The following is a 19311-nucleotide window of genomic DNA, read 5'->3' as shown; positions in this document are numbered from 1 at the left end:
AGGTGGGCAGGTTTATACTCTGGAACTGAAGGCAGCCTGCGTCAGCCAAAGGAGGGGAGAAAAGGACCAAGGGGAGAATCTGGAGGGAGGAAGAACCAGCGTATCAGGTTCTAGTTACGTGTGAGGGCAAAAGAGGGAAAGCAGAAAGGCTACCCAATACAGACCATGTGTTCGTCCTTCCCTATCAGACAAAGCACAAGAGCTGGAGCATCTCATGACCATCATTCAGAGCACCCAGGGACTGATTAGGAAAAAAAAAGGGGGAGAGGGGGGGCAGGCACAGGGAAGACAGCTTTCTAGAGGAAAGATAAAAGGTTCACAGCATCAGGCTCACAATCCCTGGACATGGGATATAAGTAAGAAGTACTCCTTCGAGCTCTACTTACTGTTAAAACAACAAAACCACTGTGACCTATCGAACATGCACTACTATTTTTTTCTATTCCTGAATAACAGAACAATTGTCTCTATTAGTTTAGTTTATATACTTTGACTAGAGCTGTTTATTTGATCATCTACTGCTGTAAACTTACATCGCAGATAGCACCTCACCGCTGTAGATTATCACAGCAAAAACCTTTGCTGAGACATTTGTGCATGTCAGCTTCTAGGTGGTTTTTTCAGCCTTCCGGAGAAAGCCCACCGTCATGTTACAGAACATGAGTTAACAGCCAGTTGTCTCCTTGCATAGGTGATTACAGAATACAAAAGAAGAGCTGATCCCTAATATTAAGAATGTTAAGTATTACCAGAAGTACTAAAAGACAATTTTTGTTTACAAAATGCAAAGATGTAAAAGACTAAACCAACAGTAATGTTTCTGGTATAGCCCTTTCTGCAATGACTGGATCCAAGGCTCAAACGTTTGAGCCCACAAGTTGATATTCATTGAACACTATCGTACATTTTCCAGAGAAGTAAATTCTCACAGCATTTTCGCAGTGCAAAATGTGACCCTTCCAGTTGCAGTGATGTGAAAAATAGGTAACTTAAACATCAAGGAACGTACACATAGTAGGCAAGAAAAACAGCCAACTTAATGAAAAAGATTTGGTATCTGGTTCTCTCCTTTGACTTATTTTCAAGCCAAGGAGGATGGAGGATGACTGTTTTACCTTTGGTATTTGTTTTAGATTAACAATCTGTTTTCTCTTGTATTGTTTTATTTGGCATTTGTGGGACACTTACATAGTAGTTAGGAGTATGTACCCCAACACATGCCTAGAAGAATTTCAATAATGCAGATGTGACTCAAGCGTTTGTTTTTGTACATTGCAGTTTATGATCCAGGACAGCCAAACTGAAAAAGGTTATTAGAACAACAATGCTGACTGAACATCATAAAAATCGACAATAATAAAGCAATTAAGCATGAGAGGGCTACATCTATTTAAGAAATAGTCTACAGGCTCTGTGAAAGCAAAGTAGGGTGGAGTTTCTCATATGCTGTCAAGAGCCATTACTCGAGCACTGCAGAAACACAGTGATCCCGTGATCAACATATCTGAAGAGAAGTTCATTCCCAGCACTGCCGCAAAGTGCTTATGACATGATGCAAAATAACTTTCTCTGTCTCATAAAGGGAAAAACGCAGCCCTTGTCCTTACTTACAGCATGCTGGTCAAAAGTCATTATAATCTCTTCTAACTGTGCAATACCTAGTAAAAAGGGCTTCTGTTTGGGTTCTGCAACACTATTTTAAGAACAAATAGACAGATATTACAAGTGTTGTTTGTTGAAATTTAGATTAGCTTCCTTTACAAGTTGATCTGTAAATGATTACGTTTCTCATAGTTCTCCCCCAGACAGCTCATTACACTATGTAGTTCTATGATTTTGCTGTTCACAGTGAAAATTGTTACCCGGATAAAGACACCAGATTGGAGATGTGAAAAGTATACTCTTCCCCCCCCGGCTTCCTCCCCCCCCCCCCCCCCCGGGGAGCTGTTCAAAACTTACATAGTGGTGAACAAAACAGGCTCTGCTGTCTAGCAAGAACTGAAGTTTAAGTAAGTTTCAAACAGTTGGAATGAAATTTGTAACTTAACCACTTCCGAGATGCTTACAGCTAGCACGCCAATATAGCACCATTTATCTACAAGTGACACAAATTTTGCTTCAGAACAAACATGGATCAAAATAAACTTTAAAATACCCAACAAATGCTCACCTCTCTCTCTCTCCCTTGCTTTTTCATTCGTTTTGAGATATACACTTGGTACTCTCCCGAATTATTGAAGGGAAAGCATTTCATGCCACGCCCTGCTATGACTGGTTTTTGTCCTAATACACATTCCCTGATCTCACGAGTCAACCCTCAGAGCAGCCCCAGGGGCAAGAGCCTCCTGCAGAGAAAAGAATGGTGGAACCAAACAGGCACAATGACAGTCCGAAGCTCTTCAAAGATAGCCAGCTAGCTAGAAAACGCTCCTTACAAGTTATTCAGGGGTTGCAAAACCTTCAGAGTTAGCAAATCTACTAAAAAAGCACCTCTGCCACACTGGAATACCCTCTGCCAGGAATCCTCTCTGTACTGAGATGTTGGCTAAGTAGGAAGGTTGGCTAACGTATAACATAATGCTCTCATATTCCAAGTGAGCTCTCGAATAAGTGCAGCATGTTATTTATAACATATACTATTTCAACTGCATCAGTGCGATTTCCACACGAAGTGGAACATCTCCCACGTATTGCAGTGTCACCACATTTCAAGTTCCTGTGACATAAAACCAATGTATGTTGTCTCTGTCATTCATGGAGGGTTTCAACTGACGCACGTGGTTGACCTCAATTGTTTTCTAGGTCTACAAGAAATGACCTGTAGGCGTACTTTATGCATGTGCTAGGGTCATTTATTACTCTTCAATTCAAAAAGTATATATCATAATGAAAGCATATGCTGTATTGACTAGTTCTGTAATGGTTTGAATTAGGAGGTCACCGGGTACTTGGCAAGAATCTGTATGACCATCTGATGACTTGTTGATTCAATGTCATGGTACCAGGTGGCGCTCTCAGTAAACACTCAATCACAGTGAATCGCTTTGTCAAAAAGCAACAATTTCCCCTCATAACAAACTCTGTTCTCAGTGACGTCCAACAGTCCACAAGCATGTATAAAGTACAGCTTTAAAGTTGTTCACATGAACAGGCAAGGTGGCCAAGAATGTCACTCAAACACTAAGGAGGGAAATATTTAGGAAGATTGTGTGTAACATACAGAACCCCCTTAAAACCCATTAGTTCTCATTCCAGCTGTCGTCTTACACTTCTTTCAGTAACGCTTTGAATGCCTTTTCTTACAGCTGGTTCTCACCGAGTCTCACTTATCAGACCATTAGTTAATTTGAGCAAATGAAATTATCTGTTGACAGAATAGCTGTTTATATCATTCATTTCCACTAAAAGCTTTCATGCATCAGCTCTTTCCACCTTTCTCCATTGCTTCCTTTAGAGGTAATAATTTATAAAGTGAAAGTCATTGTGTTTGGTAACATTAGGCAGCCAGATGGTTGGGTTTTGTTTTCTATAGCTAGGAAAAGAGAAATACTCCTATTGTAAAGGTTCAAGAGCTGAAAATGCTAATACATACATGTGGGTATAATGATTTTTATAAGTCAGTGACCAAAAAAGAAAAAAAAAATTATTTTTGAAAATATCACCATTTTTCTATCAGTACCATCATATTTCACTGAGCTTACCCAGATATCTTTTTACCACACTGCTCATTTGTTTTAAACTAACATTATAAAACACATAAAACCTGAAATACCATGCCTAAGAACAAACGCTGAAAGGCTCTTAAAACACGTGCACAGTATTTAAGAAAATAGGTTTTCCAGTTGATCACATATTATTACTTATTTCCTGAAAACTGACAACATGTTTCACAAAGGCATTCACAAAAGGTTCATTCTGTGCATGCCCAGGAGCAATGGAGAAGCACCTCCGGAGTTACACGTACCAACTTCCAACTGGTATCTTGTGTGTCACCGGTTTTAACTTCTGTAACACCCACTGGGCTTACATTTACACCTGCAAAAAGCTACCGCTGAGAACGTGAAAGAAACTAAAGATCAAACTCAGCTTCCAGTTCAATACAGGAGGAACCCAGCTGACAGCAGCAGAGAAATGCAGAGATCAACATGGAACGTAAGGTCCTTATTCACAGTGAAGAGGTTTTTTCCCCCCCATAAAATAGTGCTGTCTCAAGGAAGACTATAACTTAGTAATACATGTACAAGGAGATGGGATTCTGGCTCCATTTAGCTCAATGGTGTCAAAAGAGCCACCGACTGCTGCAGGGGCATGACTTCAACCTCCATTTCCAAGCAGACAAAACACTACATCGACAAATGTGGTGAGCAGCCAGCTAGTACACATTCTCTGCTTTGTACAAGGATCCTACAGAAAAATATCCCAGAAAACACACATGCAGCCTTAAGGTAAACTTGCCATTTTACTATCTGAACTAAAAGTTTTCAAACTGATTATTTTCTGACTTTAAACGTAGCTTTTTTTTTTCAGATAAGCAAAGGGCTACTGCAGAAAGCAAGTTCAGGTTAGAGAAAAAAATTGGCAAGCAAGTCAATGTCAGCGACCAAGTAAGCTAGCTTTAAAAACAAGACAGACTAGCCGTTTGAAGAACATTTAAGTATATGAGACAGAAAATTGCAGTGGTTCGTCCTGCGGCAGCCACACTGCCATTCCTTACTGCGGGAAGAGGTTAGAGTTGCCCTGGTGTCAAATCAGGACTTTGACTCCACAGCCATCACGCTCGCCAAAATCCCTCCTACCCCAAGCATGAGTAAACCCTGATATCACCACGGAGCGCGAATCACACATTTGAATCACTGAAGAGCCACTTCAGCTTTCAGAAGACAAAATAAACTCCAGGGAATAAAAATGAAAAAGTCCAAGAGACCCGGTCAGTTGGAGGAGAGAGACTCTAAAGGCATCCCTCAGGAAGGTGCTACCTCCAAGCTCTGCTGCTTTTCCTAGAAAGGGCAAGACAGAGGCTCAACTGCCTTTCCCATGGGAAGCGGCAATTACGGAGAACCACTCCCCATCTGGAGACAGCCAACACAATGCATGACAGATTTGGGCTTATTTTCCACATGCCTAGAGAACATCTAACAACAAACTCCTATAACGCTACCCGAACCCTCCAGTTCTTGATGTCTTTGCTAAAGGGAAGACCCCGTCCCAAAATTAATCAATACTCATTTTCCATCATTTAGAAAAGTGCGAGTCCCACAAGAGTCTGCTTCAAGACTGAAAAACAATCCGAGTTCTTCTGTTAGTAAGAAAGACATTTAGCTCTCGTTTTCCCCCATGTGTATTTTAGTCTGTGATTTAACCCGAATATGTGGAGTCTCTAAAAACACATATTTTCTAGCTAAAGCATTTATATAGTCACTTATATTTACATTCTTATACCGCCTTTTTTTTTTTAATTCACAATTTGAGAAGAATGTGAATGAACACGTGACAAATTCCTCCCCATCAACAACTTAGGCACACAACTCTGACATTCTTGGAAAGCAAAAGGAAGTCTTTAGAAATATTTCCTATATGAGTTGTTAAATTATACTCGTGCAAGTGCCCTGACGTTGAGAATCAGTCTTCTAAATTGGCCAACTATGGCTACTTTAGGAACACAAAATAGTAGGTTTGGTGTAATTTATTTATAGTCTGTGATCGCCTGCTTGTCTGTGTTTTAGTGATGCTCTTTGATGATTCAAGCAAAGCATTACCCACTTCAAGGAGTTCTCTTCCTATTGAAAATTTCATTTCTTCAAGCTGATAGGCCACAACGGAAGTTTTCCATTGCATGTGCTACCGTTTAACACATCCTACTGTCACAAATACGTAAGCTGAACTGCAACGTACATTTGCTCTATATATCTATAATTGCATTTGTAAAGCCACCTATTTCTCCACTAAGGTCAGTATTCATTACTGGGTTGGCTTATCTACTAAAAAGCAAAAATTAGGCACTCATCTAGGTCCTATTCCGGAGAGACCTCAGGCTACGTTTGCACTGGACAATCATGCAACACAAAGAGCAGGACTTCAAGAATGAAACACTTAGAGCCAGAGACCCCATGTCCCCACAACATACACATTTTGGGATCTTTGCGTCACAGTAGCACTAGTCTGATCCCAAGAACTGGCTATCCGTAAGAGGATGATGCCCCTGGAGCCCAACTTCTTGTTTAATGTCTCTTTTTTTCCAATTAAAGCCAGTAAGTGCATTCCAAGATTGCTCTGCGATGCAAGACCAACGTGTGGTTAAGTGGGGCCCACTGAGAGGATTGTTTCAAAATCGCTCTCCTCATCCCAACCGAAATGCTAATAACGTAGACACAGCCTCACATACGTGTACACGATCACTCATCAGTCCCTCTGAAGCTGTCTCTATAAGGAACCCAAAAACTCCTGCTGAGACAAATAAAACCAACTACAAGGCCTTTAAAGGGAGCTTAATTGGTCTTGAATTAATAGCAGTTAATAAAATTATGCATTTTGATCAGAATTCTAAGTGAACCTTGAGGTCTTCTGATGACAACTAAAACCATTCAAATAATATGCCACATGCCTTGCTGTCAGCTGATCTGAAACATGACCATTCGTCACAGCACATGTAATCTGCAGTTATTCACAGCTGTTATGTCACTAAAATGATACAATTCATGTATTCTATAAAATGTACTCAGGTCTCCTAACTTCTGCTTCACTTTCAATAAATTACAGAAAAGAATGAAGAAATAAACGATGCTCTATATTTCTCTTCTTTTTCCACATGCTTTTCTACATGGAGTATCAGTTTTGCAGCCTTCTGATGGAAAACGCACTATATCTAATCATGCAATTTTTCAGCGTTTAAAATAATCTACAATCCACATATTGCAATTAAACTAGAATGATTTTTCCATGATACTGCACCTATGACTTAAAGAGAAGGAATCTTGGGGGAGGCAGATAATAATTATATTAACTGCTCCTTTTTAAGATATATTTCTCCAGAACAGATTTGATAAAACACACGCACAAAAAAAATCATACTGAACTTCAGAGCTGCCTTAGCATGCTGTATAACATTTTAAGTAACATTCTTACGTTACTTAAGCTTTCTTATCCCCTTTCTGTTGCCAGTACTTCATGATCCTACAAGTGCAATAAGAATAAAACTACACCATAAATGTACAGCCAGCTCTCTAGCTGGTTTTGAGGTTCAGAGGACTCTGGATCCAATGGCCCCATTTCCAAGCATTCCAAGTGCTTCTATACTCCATTACACCTGTTGCCAAATGTGCATCAGCATACAGTACACAAACAGTAGCTGACAATCATGCCTATGATTTCTGGAGATAAAAATAGAAGGAAAAAAGGTTCCGCTTGTCATCTGCACAAGAAGTGTCAACAAGTAACATGATTTCCACACATCCCTACCCCCTTTTAATTGGGCAGAAATGCATAGTAAGCCTTCAAGAGATGAAATAAAAAGATTACATCTATGTCCAAGAAACACAGTTTCATTTCTTTCATACTACACTCTTTCCAATGACACGGAATTTGATACGTATTTTGTATTTCAAGGGCAGAAGTGATTTGTTTGAAATTAAGTTATGATTACCTGCATGACTCATGCAATTTCCTTAGCGATTTATTAAACAGACAAACATGGCATGAGTTGAAAGGGAAATAAACATTTCTACAATAGCCTCTTTTTCTTGAGAGGGAACCCTTCATAGATGTTGGGAAACAGTAAAGGGAAAAAAGATCATGTCAGCACAGTATCGTTGGTCGTATACAATGCAATCTTATGCTTCATTGAGTTTTCAACACAGGAAACAGGTTTATTAGGCAGTGCCTAATTCACAAGTTTTTCCGAGTCAGCTACAGTGGTTGCTTTCAATGGCTCTAAGGGAACAAGCTGTAATCAGTGCTTTTATACAGCCTCAATATAACATGTTTCAAAGCCAAAAAGGCCCAGCCATCTAACTGCTTTCACAGCCAATACTCAGTGCAGAATAAACTAAACACGTTCCATTCTACTAGGCATGAATTTCATCTGATCTCCTGGTAGTAGCTCTCACACAACTGAGAACAGGAACATCAGGTTTTTTGTTCTTTTTTTTGTGGAAATCTTTTTCTCCCCCCAGTCAGTGGAACAGGGGGAGGAAGGATGAATCCTTAGCTTACTAACGTCCCTAATTTCCATCAACAGCTTCCACCTAATTATCTGAAGTGCCTAAACACTTTTGATGCTGGCACTGATGCCCACAAGAACGTAACTATAACTTGTTCCGATCGCCATGAGATCCAAATCCAAGCTTACAGGGTACCTATGTCTTCAGATTACATCAGCGTAGCTGTAGTCTTCCTCTCTGCCCCGTCACCCCAAGCCTGTCCCAAAAGATCAGCCTCAAGGTATTCACACAGTAACTGGGACACAAAAAGGAGTTCCTGAGTACCGCATAATTTCCTAAGGCTTCTGTAGATACGATATCCACGGAGGCCTTTATCACCTTGAATAAACAAGTAATATTTAATGCATACCAGGGTATAGGTGAGGGCGAGATAGGGTAAAGATACACCTGTATAAAGAAGTCGAGACCTGTCTGCCTGCCGAGTTCATCTGATCTTAAGACTTGCATTGGATTTCAGGTGAATTCTCATTTATGAGAACAGAGAGAATTCACCAGTACTGCCAAAATCCATCAGTAGCCCACTGTTACTTTACCCTGCAGCCCCTGCCCATTTTTTAAAACTATCTTCTACCTCAAACATCTTATTTCTCACATGAACTTTTCTGGATCAAGTTTTTCAATGGAACTGATTAATAAGCAAATATATGCAACGCTTCTGTCATGACAGGCTCGTTTTAGAGAATTAACCTCCCAGATCAACCTGACATACGGATGACCTACAAAAGCTGATATGAAGTGGAGAGGAAATAGGAACCTCAGCTAATCAAGCCACACCGACTCACCAAGCACAGCTGAGAAAGATATTTTTTCCAGGCACAGTAAAGGTCGGTTTTCGAGACTGGATGTTTTTTAATCCTCCTCCTCCGACTCTATGTGAGAAAAGGAAGAGACATTTTACCCTGCTACTTTTGTTTTGGTTTTCTTGGGTTAGGTTTTTGGTTGTTTTTTTGATTGGTTTTGTTCTGGTTCTGTATTTTTTGTAGTTGGGTGGTGGGTTTTTGTTTGGGTTTTTTGCAGGGGGGTTTTGTTGTTGGTGGTGGTTTTTGTACAAATAGGATAGGCTGGCTGTATATCCAGAAAAGAAACAGAAAATCATCTTCTGGCAGAGGTTGATTTCTAAGGGTCCAGACATACCAGCAGAGCTCCCACTAGCAACATCAGGTGAGAGCACTGACACCGTTCACTACATCTCCTAGATATAATATCACTGTCACTGTGACATGCAGAAGAAGTGCTGCTAACCCTTAAAGGGCTGAGCCTTGCTGTGGATAATGCTAGAGTGAAGTAAGTATTACAAAAAGCTTTGTCGACATCACACTCATTCAGCTTCTGAAAAGCTTTTTAGATCCTTTTCTTTTTCATCTCCCATTTCTGCAGTAGCCCAGAAGTTTAGCTCTAAAGCAGGTAACCCCATCAAGTAGCATTAACTCCTGTTGTGCTGAGGACCACCACGGCAGATAATCTCATCCTGACAATGCTGTCACATGCGTGCGGTGATTGTTGAGGTAGACCACAAAGCCTTATACAGCCTTAACTGGATGGACTGAGAAAAGTTAGTCTTACATTGACCAGTCTTTTGTAAGGAATCCCAAGGATTTAATCGAATTGCTCATTGGCTCAGAGAGACCCAAGTTGCTATTGCCATGCGGTGCCATTCAAAGGAGGATGGGAAGTCAAATGATGACTCCCTGCCACGTCTCTCATTTTTATTAGTCCAACTTGTGTGACCTGGAAGCAAGTCCCGTGGCTTGTACTGCCTTCATCTCAAAAGGAGGAGCAGGTTCTATGTACCACATACTGAACAGAGAAGCACCGAAACCATCCAAGCGCCTCGCTTACTGAGCACAGACAGGATCCTGCATTGTAAGCATTGCTTGGCAGCAGTTTTGGCTTTCCAAATAGGTAGTGTTTTCTCTGGGCAGGCTGGTCTTCTCAGCAAACAGCGTACATGGTCTTAGAGCCCAAGTACAACCCCTAAAAACGTACAGAATTGCCTATAGCCCTAGTAGTAATACAGGCGGTGCTGTCAAGATAAAAAAAAAACAAACATGGTTTCATAAGGGAATACCTTCTCTCTGCTGGTTCATTAGGTACGCAATAGTAAAAACCAAAAATGCCTTTTGTGTGCATTTATGATTGCAGCCAACAGGTTTATGTTGTGAATCACTATTTGAAATGCATTCCCACACTGAAGTGTATTAAGAAAACATTATGGGGTCTCCTGTAAACCAGCAAACTGCAGGAGAGTCACAGTTGAAGCTGAAATTGCACACTTGATATACTTCATTATATCTAGGTGTGCACTGAATAGCTTGTAATAATACTCACTATTCCAAACGCTTTTGATACATGACCAGAGGCTGTTTTGTAGGCCTAGAAATTGTATCACTGCAGGAGGCCTGGGAACTTGGGAACCGAGACCAGCTGTCTTCATTTTGATGGGACACTTACTATTTATTTTTTATTTTAATTTTAAAGGCTAGCTCATAATTTATCTACCTTCATTTTTTAGAGCCCCACATGTAACTCGCCAGGCAGAGCGCTAAAAGCTTACTAGTGCTTTCTGAATCCAGGCTCTGCTTAACACAGCTGTGGTGGCTCCCGCCTGCTTGTTTCAATATCCTCTGCCACAAGAGTATAAGGATACACAGCAGAAGAGCAGACAGGGGAACCAAACTAGCGCCAACTTATAAAGACATGCCTCAGAGCATCAGAAAAAGGAAACAAACAAACAAACAAAAAAACAAAAAACAAAACAAAACAAAAACTATTTTGGTTTAGAAAACCCAAGGAATTTTTAAAAAAAAAAAATAATTAAGCATATGAACCTATTCTACCTTTTTCTGTCCAGGTTTCTCAGGGTTGAGTTTCACCCCAAGGAGGCGACTCTCTAGCAGGAGCTTCCAGGAGTTCCCAGGCTGCACTGGATCCAGTTTCAGGTGCTCAATCAATGCTACTGCACTGTGTCCACAAGACTGAGAAGCCTATTACTGCCCTCAACTCTTTCCGGTGACCTCCTTCGGTAACAGCACATTTCATTTCCCACCCCCAGATCCACACAGCACTCCACATCAGCACAGTGAAGGGACTGGAATCAATCCTTAGAGAGGTCTCAGCCAGCCCGAAGTGCTGGGCTCAGCCCTGCTGCCTTTACATAAAGCCAGAAATATCTGTCAGTATAAACTGGCAGCGCTTTTCTGCGCTGAAAGAGTTCTGCATAACTCAGTAGTGCCCCCATCTGTAAAATGAAGAAATTACATTTCCTTTATAGGATGCTCTGAAAAATACAGCCAGAAAGGGAACTACAAGAGTAAGGTGCTACAATTAGCAATTGCTTTTTTCTTCTTTTTTTTTTTTTTTTTAATATTATAGTAAATATGTGGAGTAAGTCACAGAGCGCTTCCATTTTCAAGGCTAAGCCATCACGGCATTGTTCCACCCTATCTCATTTCTGCCATACATTTAACCTTTTATGTCCTATTTCTCCCATAAAAATCCCTAAATATCCCAAGAAACACAGTTCCCAGGATATTTGTCAGCCAGCTGAAACCAGGAGATGTTTGAAGCTTCATGAGAAAGCTTGCTCACATATGATGTGGAACCACACTTCAGGTAGCATTTCCTCTGCAAATTCTAGAGATTAATTAGCTAGCCATAAAAGAATAAATATCAAGCCTAGAATTATGGGAAGGAGGGGAGTTATGCTTTTACTTCAATTAGGAGAGTTGAAGGAAAGCAAAAACATCATTACTGTATGCCCGATCAACTTCCTAAGCAAGCAGAACCAGGAAATAAGATCACTATCACTTTTGACTTCCAGAATGCCCAGCGCTGTCTTTGCAGTCACTTTTATTATTTTTAACATGAGAAGCAATCTAACAGACAGAAATCCAGGCCCCTGCTACCCCATAAAGAAGGCAAGAAACAGCAGTATTCTATCTAAACACAGCAGTAAGACCAGGATGACCATTCTGGGCTCATTTTCAGTTGTGTTATGAAGTTTAAATGGAAGCAGATTGAACCTAAGTCGTGAAAGTCAAAACTTCCCTCCTTGTACAGCATGTGGGCACAAACTCTTCTTTGTGCAAAACTAAAGCTATTAAAAGCCAAGTATATATGACCGTCCTCCTTTTAAATTGAGGCTATTGATCTAGCTATATTTACAAGTGGCAATTTAAACTTCAGCAACACTGTCCGCAGAGCATACATGAATGTGGGGGAGTGACAAATAAAGCAGGAGAGATTCCCAAGTGGCCTCTGCCAGCATTATCCTGGTCAAGTAAAGCACCGGCAAGCACAGCGAACTTTGCTAGCGCGTACGAGCTGCCTGAGTCAGGAAGCACGTGGCCATATTCATAACACTTTCCTACGTTAGAGTCAACGTATCAAGCACGCCACCAAAACTTGGCAAGGAAACTCCAATAGCACCAATGTTAAAGAGATTCCCCCAACAATGAGGCTGCACCTTCCTCTATTGAAAGCACACATGGGAATGAATTTTGCAAGGCAGGAATCTACAACTTCCTACGAAATCAAAATACACTTCACTAGATGTTTTTCCTCTTGTATCCTTCAGCTCATCACTGACCTTTTGTAGACTTCTGGGCAGTGTTTTCATATGCTTTGCTTATTTTAAAAAAAAAAAATTAACATCAACAAATTTCTAGGTTTCAAGAAATCTCTCCTAAACCAGATAATCTTTTTAAAATGTTCCTCCTGAAGGTTTCCTGTGAAATATCTCACTTTCCTGTTCAGATTCATTTTTAAGCTGTTAAGAAAATTGTGATCTCACAGGTACTCACAGAAATTTTTCCAGTACGATTGGCTTCCTCTCTTTCTGCCAGGGCCCGCAAAAAGTTATCTTTCAGTTCTTTTCCTACACTTGCTAGTGACCTAGAGAAAAAATGGTACAATTATTACTATTAATTATTGCCACAGACTTTGGGTTCACCGTTAAGCGTTCCGTAAATATAAGGAGACAGTCCTCACCCTACCATAGCTAATTTGTCTACTGCCTGTTCTGCTTTTAACAAACCCTTAAACCACTCTTCAAAATTCATCGCTACTGCAGATGTAAGATATAATAGTAGTTTATCAAAAGGTGACTTCTACCAACACACATTTTCAGTTATATATCCGGAGTAATCTAAGCGCTTATTTTATATCTCCAGAATTATGGCCAAAGTCATGTTTACATAAGAATACCAAATTTGCACAGTGTACCAATATAAACTTGAACAGATTTAATACGTCATTCTTCAGCCAGCAACTAATCAAATGAAGTACTACATACTCAGACTGCTTGGTGTGGTAGGGTCAATACAGTTTCAGTATCCTTAAGTACAAAGCATGAAAAGAAAAACCAATTTTGCTCCATAAAAACTCGCGCAAAGAAAAAAAAAATCACAAGAAAGGATACCATACACTAAAAATTACTTGTTAGCCTTTGAACATAGCGCCCTAGAATTCAAACAGTCATTAAAAATAGAAAACACACATCAGATGGACAAAAGCACTGAATATTGGACAAACCCTTCAACAAAAACATCGTTCTTTCAAATGGTTTCTACGAGTCTCTCAGCATAATCTAAAGCCCTTCCCCATCTGCAGGGGTCATTGTACTCACTTCAGTGTACTTTGCACACACAAGAAGGAAGCGGAGACTTCCTAAATCCTGCACTAAAGTGGCTTCACCGGGACCTCTTCTCCTTTTGATGTCTAAAGTAGCGAATGCTGACTGGAAAGCATGCTCTCAGGCAACTCAAGGCAAACCAGTGCCTCCGAGTTCAGCACAGATCTACCTGAAAGGGGAAGAATTATTACATCCCCCCCACTATCTTGATGCGAGTATTTCAATAAAAAGCAGTAGCATTTGTCAACCTAAGTAGACAGAATACAGCATAAATAAGGATCTCTCTGTCAAGTGTATAATGTATCAAGTTTCAAATAAAAGAGCGTCACAAAAACTGAGAAATTCCCTTTGTTAACTTTTTAAATATAGACATGCATGGTAATGTCCTTAAACTGAGTGAAAAGCCTGCATCTAAGCTCCAAAACTCTGTTGTAGAGCTATCAGGTCAATCTCTGGCCGCTTCACCAGCTGTTATCCAGAAGTACATTAGTTTGAAGCTGTTTCAGAAGTGCCTCTGCTGCACTGTAAAAATAAAAAATGAAAGACTAACATATGGATTAAAACACCTCAATTAATTAGACGTAAAAGATGGATAAGAACTGGAGTATCATATTTTCCTTTTCCTGTCCAGTTAAGAATTCTAGATTCCCAAAGTCTTCCTTTCTCTGGCAGAGGTTAATACTAAATCAACAATAAATCCATGTTTAACAACTGTTCTAGCCAACTTCACTTGAAGTTTGCGGCTCCTATTTTGAACCAGAAGAAGGGTGTGGGTGCCTGAAAGATTATGTGTTTTTATCCACTTAAATCTTACGTTCCAATAAGAGACGTCACCTTTCCTTAAAAACCTTGGCTTCCTCCCATCTTTCAATCACCAGCCAAATAATCACTGACCCCCTTGCAGAACACTAAGATGTATACAACTTCTTTTTTAGTAAATATCATTACTTCTGCATTAGAACACACTGAGCCATGCCTGAAATCAAGCTGCACTGTTCCTGAAAAATAGGAGGTATCACCGGGTGACCCTGTCTAGGTCAAAAATCACGGAGTGTTAAAACACAGAGCTAAAATATCGTAAGGCAGCAGCTTTTCACAATCCTTGAGGTAATTCCAAAAGGGCATTATTGTGCCTTACTTGCTGTGTTGACTACTTGGGGTCTATTTCAGTAAGTCTTAACGCCTGAAAGATGCAAGATGAGAAAAGGCATCATCTGATACATATGTATTTTCCATACACTGTTCTCAGCGACAAAGCCCCCCTTGCTCTGTAGAAGATGCTTCAACATCTACAAAATGAATGAGGAAAAAAAAAAAGAAGTCTGGATTTAACTAAAATAAATTCATTCTCCTATGGCCCGTGAGAAAAACCATCAACAATAATACTATGGCTGAATAAAACATTAGGAATGCAACGCATCATGGTTGAAGCGACACCGAAGCCAGATCAATACTAAGCTCTGCTCCAAGTAACTGGCTGCTTTTTTGTAATAAAGAGCGGGGTGGGACAGAAGACACACACCGCCCCCCTATATATAGTAATATACTATTACTGTATATACTATTACTGGATAAAGAATAACAGAAGGTAGCGCTGTTAGATTTGAATCGCAAAGAAAGCAGAAATAGGCTCAGGTTATTCTGAGGTAAACCTTAATAAATTTAGAAAACAAGAGTGTTGGAGAGAATGAGGAGCTTAACACTTGAAGCCTGAATTCTAAAACTCCAGGATCTGGAAGCATCCCCCAGCACCTAAGCAAGTATTTCCTGAGGTAGGGACAAAGACCTACTTGGTAGACCTTGTGCTTTTTTTAACTGGCAAGGATTCGCTCCTTTTATTTCCTGCATGAATGTGTACGTTATTTCTTTGAGTCCTAGTCTTTTTCAGTTCTTGGCCCCTTGGGACATGCATCCTCTGCCTCACTATCCCCGTCTTTCCTCTCTGGGCTTGCCCACACAGAAAGAGTGCACCCGTTTACCTTAAGGGAGATTTTCAATGAAGGTAGTTACAAAAGGTCACATAAATATTCTTAAGACTGGCTTAAACTAGGCTCATTTCAGTATCAAACGTAATCAATTAGTAACTGACCTGACTTAAACTGTCCACAAGGAATTGCAAGCTTCTGCAGACGTATATTTGCATTGAACTGGTTTAAAAAAAAAAAAATCGGTTTGACTTTAGTAAACTGTACATAAAGAATTGCAAGCTTCCGGAGACATAAATGTGCAATGAATTGCTTAGAAAAGTTCCCGTTATACATGGTTCTCATCTGAATAAGGCCACATATTCACTATGAAGATGCAGCATGTACGGAAACATTGTATGAGCATTTGTTACCGGCCAGTCTTTGAGAAAGAAAGGAGACTTTTCTCTCCCTGCCACAGCAGCAGGTACATTCTCCACACTCTAGTTTACCATCACAGCAGAAGACTGAGAAGAAAAGATCAAGGCACTCCACTCTGCAGAAGTTCCCACACACATAAACAGGCTGAATTTTTGGGGTGTGACTAGTTAGGAATTCACGAAGGCCATGTAATGTTTGTTCCAGCTTCCTGCCAGGTGAGATGAGGGAGTTCTCCGAGCAGGGAGGAATTCTCTAGCACCCACCAAACACTACTCCTCTCTAATGAGGGTTACTTAACTTACCATGACCTAAAAATTGCTGTTTAAATGAATTAAAAAAAAAAAGTTACTTCCTAAAACCTGTATTAGGTCCTTCACAAAGCTAGAGAATTACACATTATATACTAGTATAGAAAACATTCTTGCAGGTTACAACAGCCCTTGAAAAGGAGAGCACAAAATATTTCATTCTTAGCATCAATGATGCATCTCCAGCATGACACATGTAACCGTAACATTCATGCGCTGCCCGAAACTACTCCTACAATTCAGTTCATGCCTCAGCATACTTACTGAAGGATGCTTTAGAGTGAAAGCCCAATTTACGAGGCAGCATTATCTCAACAAGGCACTCTGATGCTAACTGCAGTCACCTGTACTCATCACTGTACATTTCTGACTGACAATATTTTTTTTAATTGTTATCTGCACCACATGGGTAGAGGCCCATACCGAGAGCAGGATGTTACTGTGCTAGGTGCTGTACAATCCTCCTGTGTTGGTGAGCTTTGAAACCAAACACCCAGGCACAGAAAAGCCGTGTAGAAAAAGTAAAGTACAGAAGGTTATATTCTCATTTTTCAAATAGATATCCGAGACATGCAAAGATTAAGCAACGTATCCAAAGATAACACAGAATGTCTCTTCAAAGATGTTGTTATTGTCACCAGCCTGGTGGCAAATGCTCTATAACTAGTTGTGTTAAATATTAATTCCTATATTAACTTCTCACCTTCTGAAGATATGCTTTTACTGCGCATACAGAAGAGGAAGCATTAACAACGATTAACACTCCTCACTACAGTGTCCTTTAACGGAAGCAATACTGAAAAGAAGTATTACAGTTTAGCAAAAATAGAAGGGATACTTTTCTAAAGTAACTTGTTTGGTTACAGAAACTCCTAGTGATGTTAAGACTATTAACTGTTGGTTGCTGCTTTTAATTCCATAAATACAATTCTTACTTTACGATGCTCAAAGTTTCACTTAAGAAACCATGCATTTCCACAGTGTCTTGTTCCTTTAAGCTGCCCTTCTCCTTCCAAGAGCTCCTACTATCTTCCACCATCCCACACACCCTTCTCACATTCCCAGTTCAGATGCCTTTTGCTTGCAGCACGCTTTTTTCGTTTTCCGTGATAGGCGTTAGTGAAGAAGAAAGAAGGAAAGCTCTTTTTGAACTTGGGTTAGTGCTCCTTGATTCTTATTTTGACAGGCTACAGTGCTCCCCCCCCCATTTTGTTATGGTTCCCTAGGGCTTCATTTATTTTATTTTCCTACATCTTCTACCATGTTGGCTTTTCCTGAGAGCACTGGAGTCACAGTTGGAAACAGAACAATGTAGTTTAACTTTTAGAGAGCCCTGTTGACCTGAAGAATGCTTTTTATCAAACTGAGATAATGGGAAGAACATCTAACAGTCACATTGTTATTCTTTCAAAAGTACGCTCCATGTTCCAGTTCAGCAGAAAGCCGGACTGGAATGCACATACTTGCCTAACTTCTGCAAAGCAGCTGTGTTTTGCAAACACCTGCCCCAGGATTAGTGGGGAGACAGGCGTAAGAACTCGGTCCCAAAGTTTCTCCCTCATCTCGAGACACGTAATTTTTATTTTAAAACATCTGAAGTTTCAACCTCCCAGTGCCATGCACTTACAGCATTGTGTCCTGAGGCAGGACTATTACTTGAGCACTGTTCCAAGACATCAGATGTCTATTTGTTTTCTGTACGTGAGGTATGCATGCTTTAAAAAGAAGGCAGAGACTACAGTACAAGATTATACCTCAGAGACCAGGGTGTAAGGCTGGGACTGGAAAGATCCAAGTTCATCATCTTGGGCTGTCACAAATATGCGGCGCAAGCTTGGTGACTTGCTCAGTTTTCTCATGCCTTAGTTTGCAGTCTGAAAAGCTGGGATGACTCTACTTCTCCAGCTCAATACGGCCAAACACAGTAAGGCCGCCTAGGACTCCGCAAGAGGCACAGCACTGAAAAAGGCATTGGGAAGCATTCAGATGCTGTAGTAATGTGGACAAATACTTGCTCATTTATGTTCAGTCACATGAATTGGAAGCTTGGTCAAACCACATTTCATTAGCAAGTTTTCTCTGCAAGTATGAGAAAACGCACTGCCTCCACAGTAAAATATTACTTTCACCAAACGTCAGTGTGGTTCTGCAGGCTGCCTTGTGGGAGTATCAGACTGGCTCTTGGGACCTGTTAATTCACTTTCTCAGGCCTTCCTCCCTTCCCGACAGACCTAACGCTGCAAGCGTACTTGCCCCTTTCAGCTAACTCACCTCAAACAGGACACGAGGTTCAAAAAAACACGTACAAGGGTAGCCAACATCCATCAAAATCCCAGTAAAGATCAGCAAAGTAGGAAAGCAGTCTCTGGCTGACCTACCACACGCGACCCAGGATAATATAAAGGAAGAATGAAGGCAGAATATCAGCGTTGCCAAGACCGATATGCAAGGACCTATGTATGGCTGATTTTTACTGCATGGTGCCATCTTTTTGTAACTTTAGTGAAACAATACACAGAGCGTCTTCAAACTGCAATGACACCAGATAGTGAGAAGCATAATCCTTTAAACCATGATTGCCTGAATCCGTCTATAAGTTTGCCTCCATTTTAAAAAGGAAAAATGAAGCAGGAAAAAAGGCAAGGAAAAAAAATCACTTATGTACAATGAGCTGTCCGAGTCTGACCCTCAGGGTCCAATCCTCTACTCTCCCAGCAGTACTTCCACTGTGTTCAAGTGATAAGGCAAAAACAGGCACCCAAAACATCAGCTAAAACCACAAGCTGGATTTGGACTGCTGCACACACAGA

At 40.5% G+C, this 19311-nt stretch overlaps 1 protein-coding gene across 2 annotated transcripts in view; it reads right to left on the bottom strand.

Annotated features, from left to right (window-relative positions):
- CFAP299 (cilia and flagella associated protein 299) overlaps positions 1-19311 on the bottom strand; it is a 232766-nt gene that overhangs the window by 136457 nt on the left and 76998 nt on the right. For both annotated transcript variants that reach the window (XM_076337504.1, XM_076337505.1), the window contains exon 3: positions 13019-13109. In XM_076337504.1, coding sequence (XP_076193619.1) covers positions 13019-13109 — 91 coding nt within the window. The remainder of the gene's footprint in view (positions 1-13018; positions 13110-19311) is intronic.

The sequence above is a fragment of the Aptenodytes patagonicus genome, chromosome 4 (assembly GCF_965638725.1).
Source record: "Aptenodytes patagonicus chromosome 4, bAptPat1.pri.cur, whole genome shotgun sequence".
NCBI classification, from domain to species: Eukaryota; Metazoa; Chordata; class Aves; order Sphenisciformes; family Spheniscidae; genus Aptenodytes; species Aptenodytes patagonicus.
This window is presented reverse-complemented; position numbering and strand designations above follow the sequence as displayed.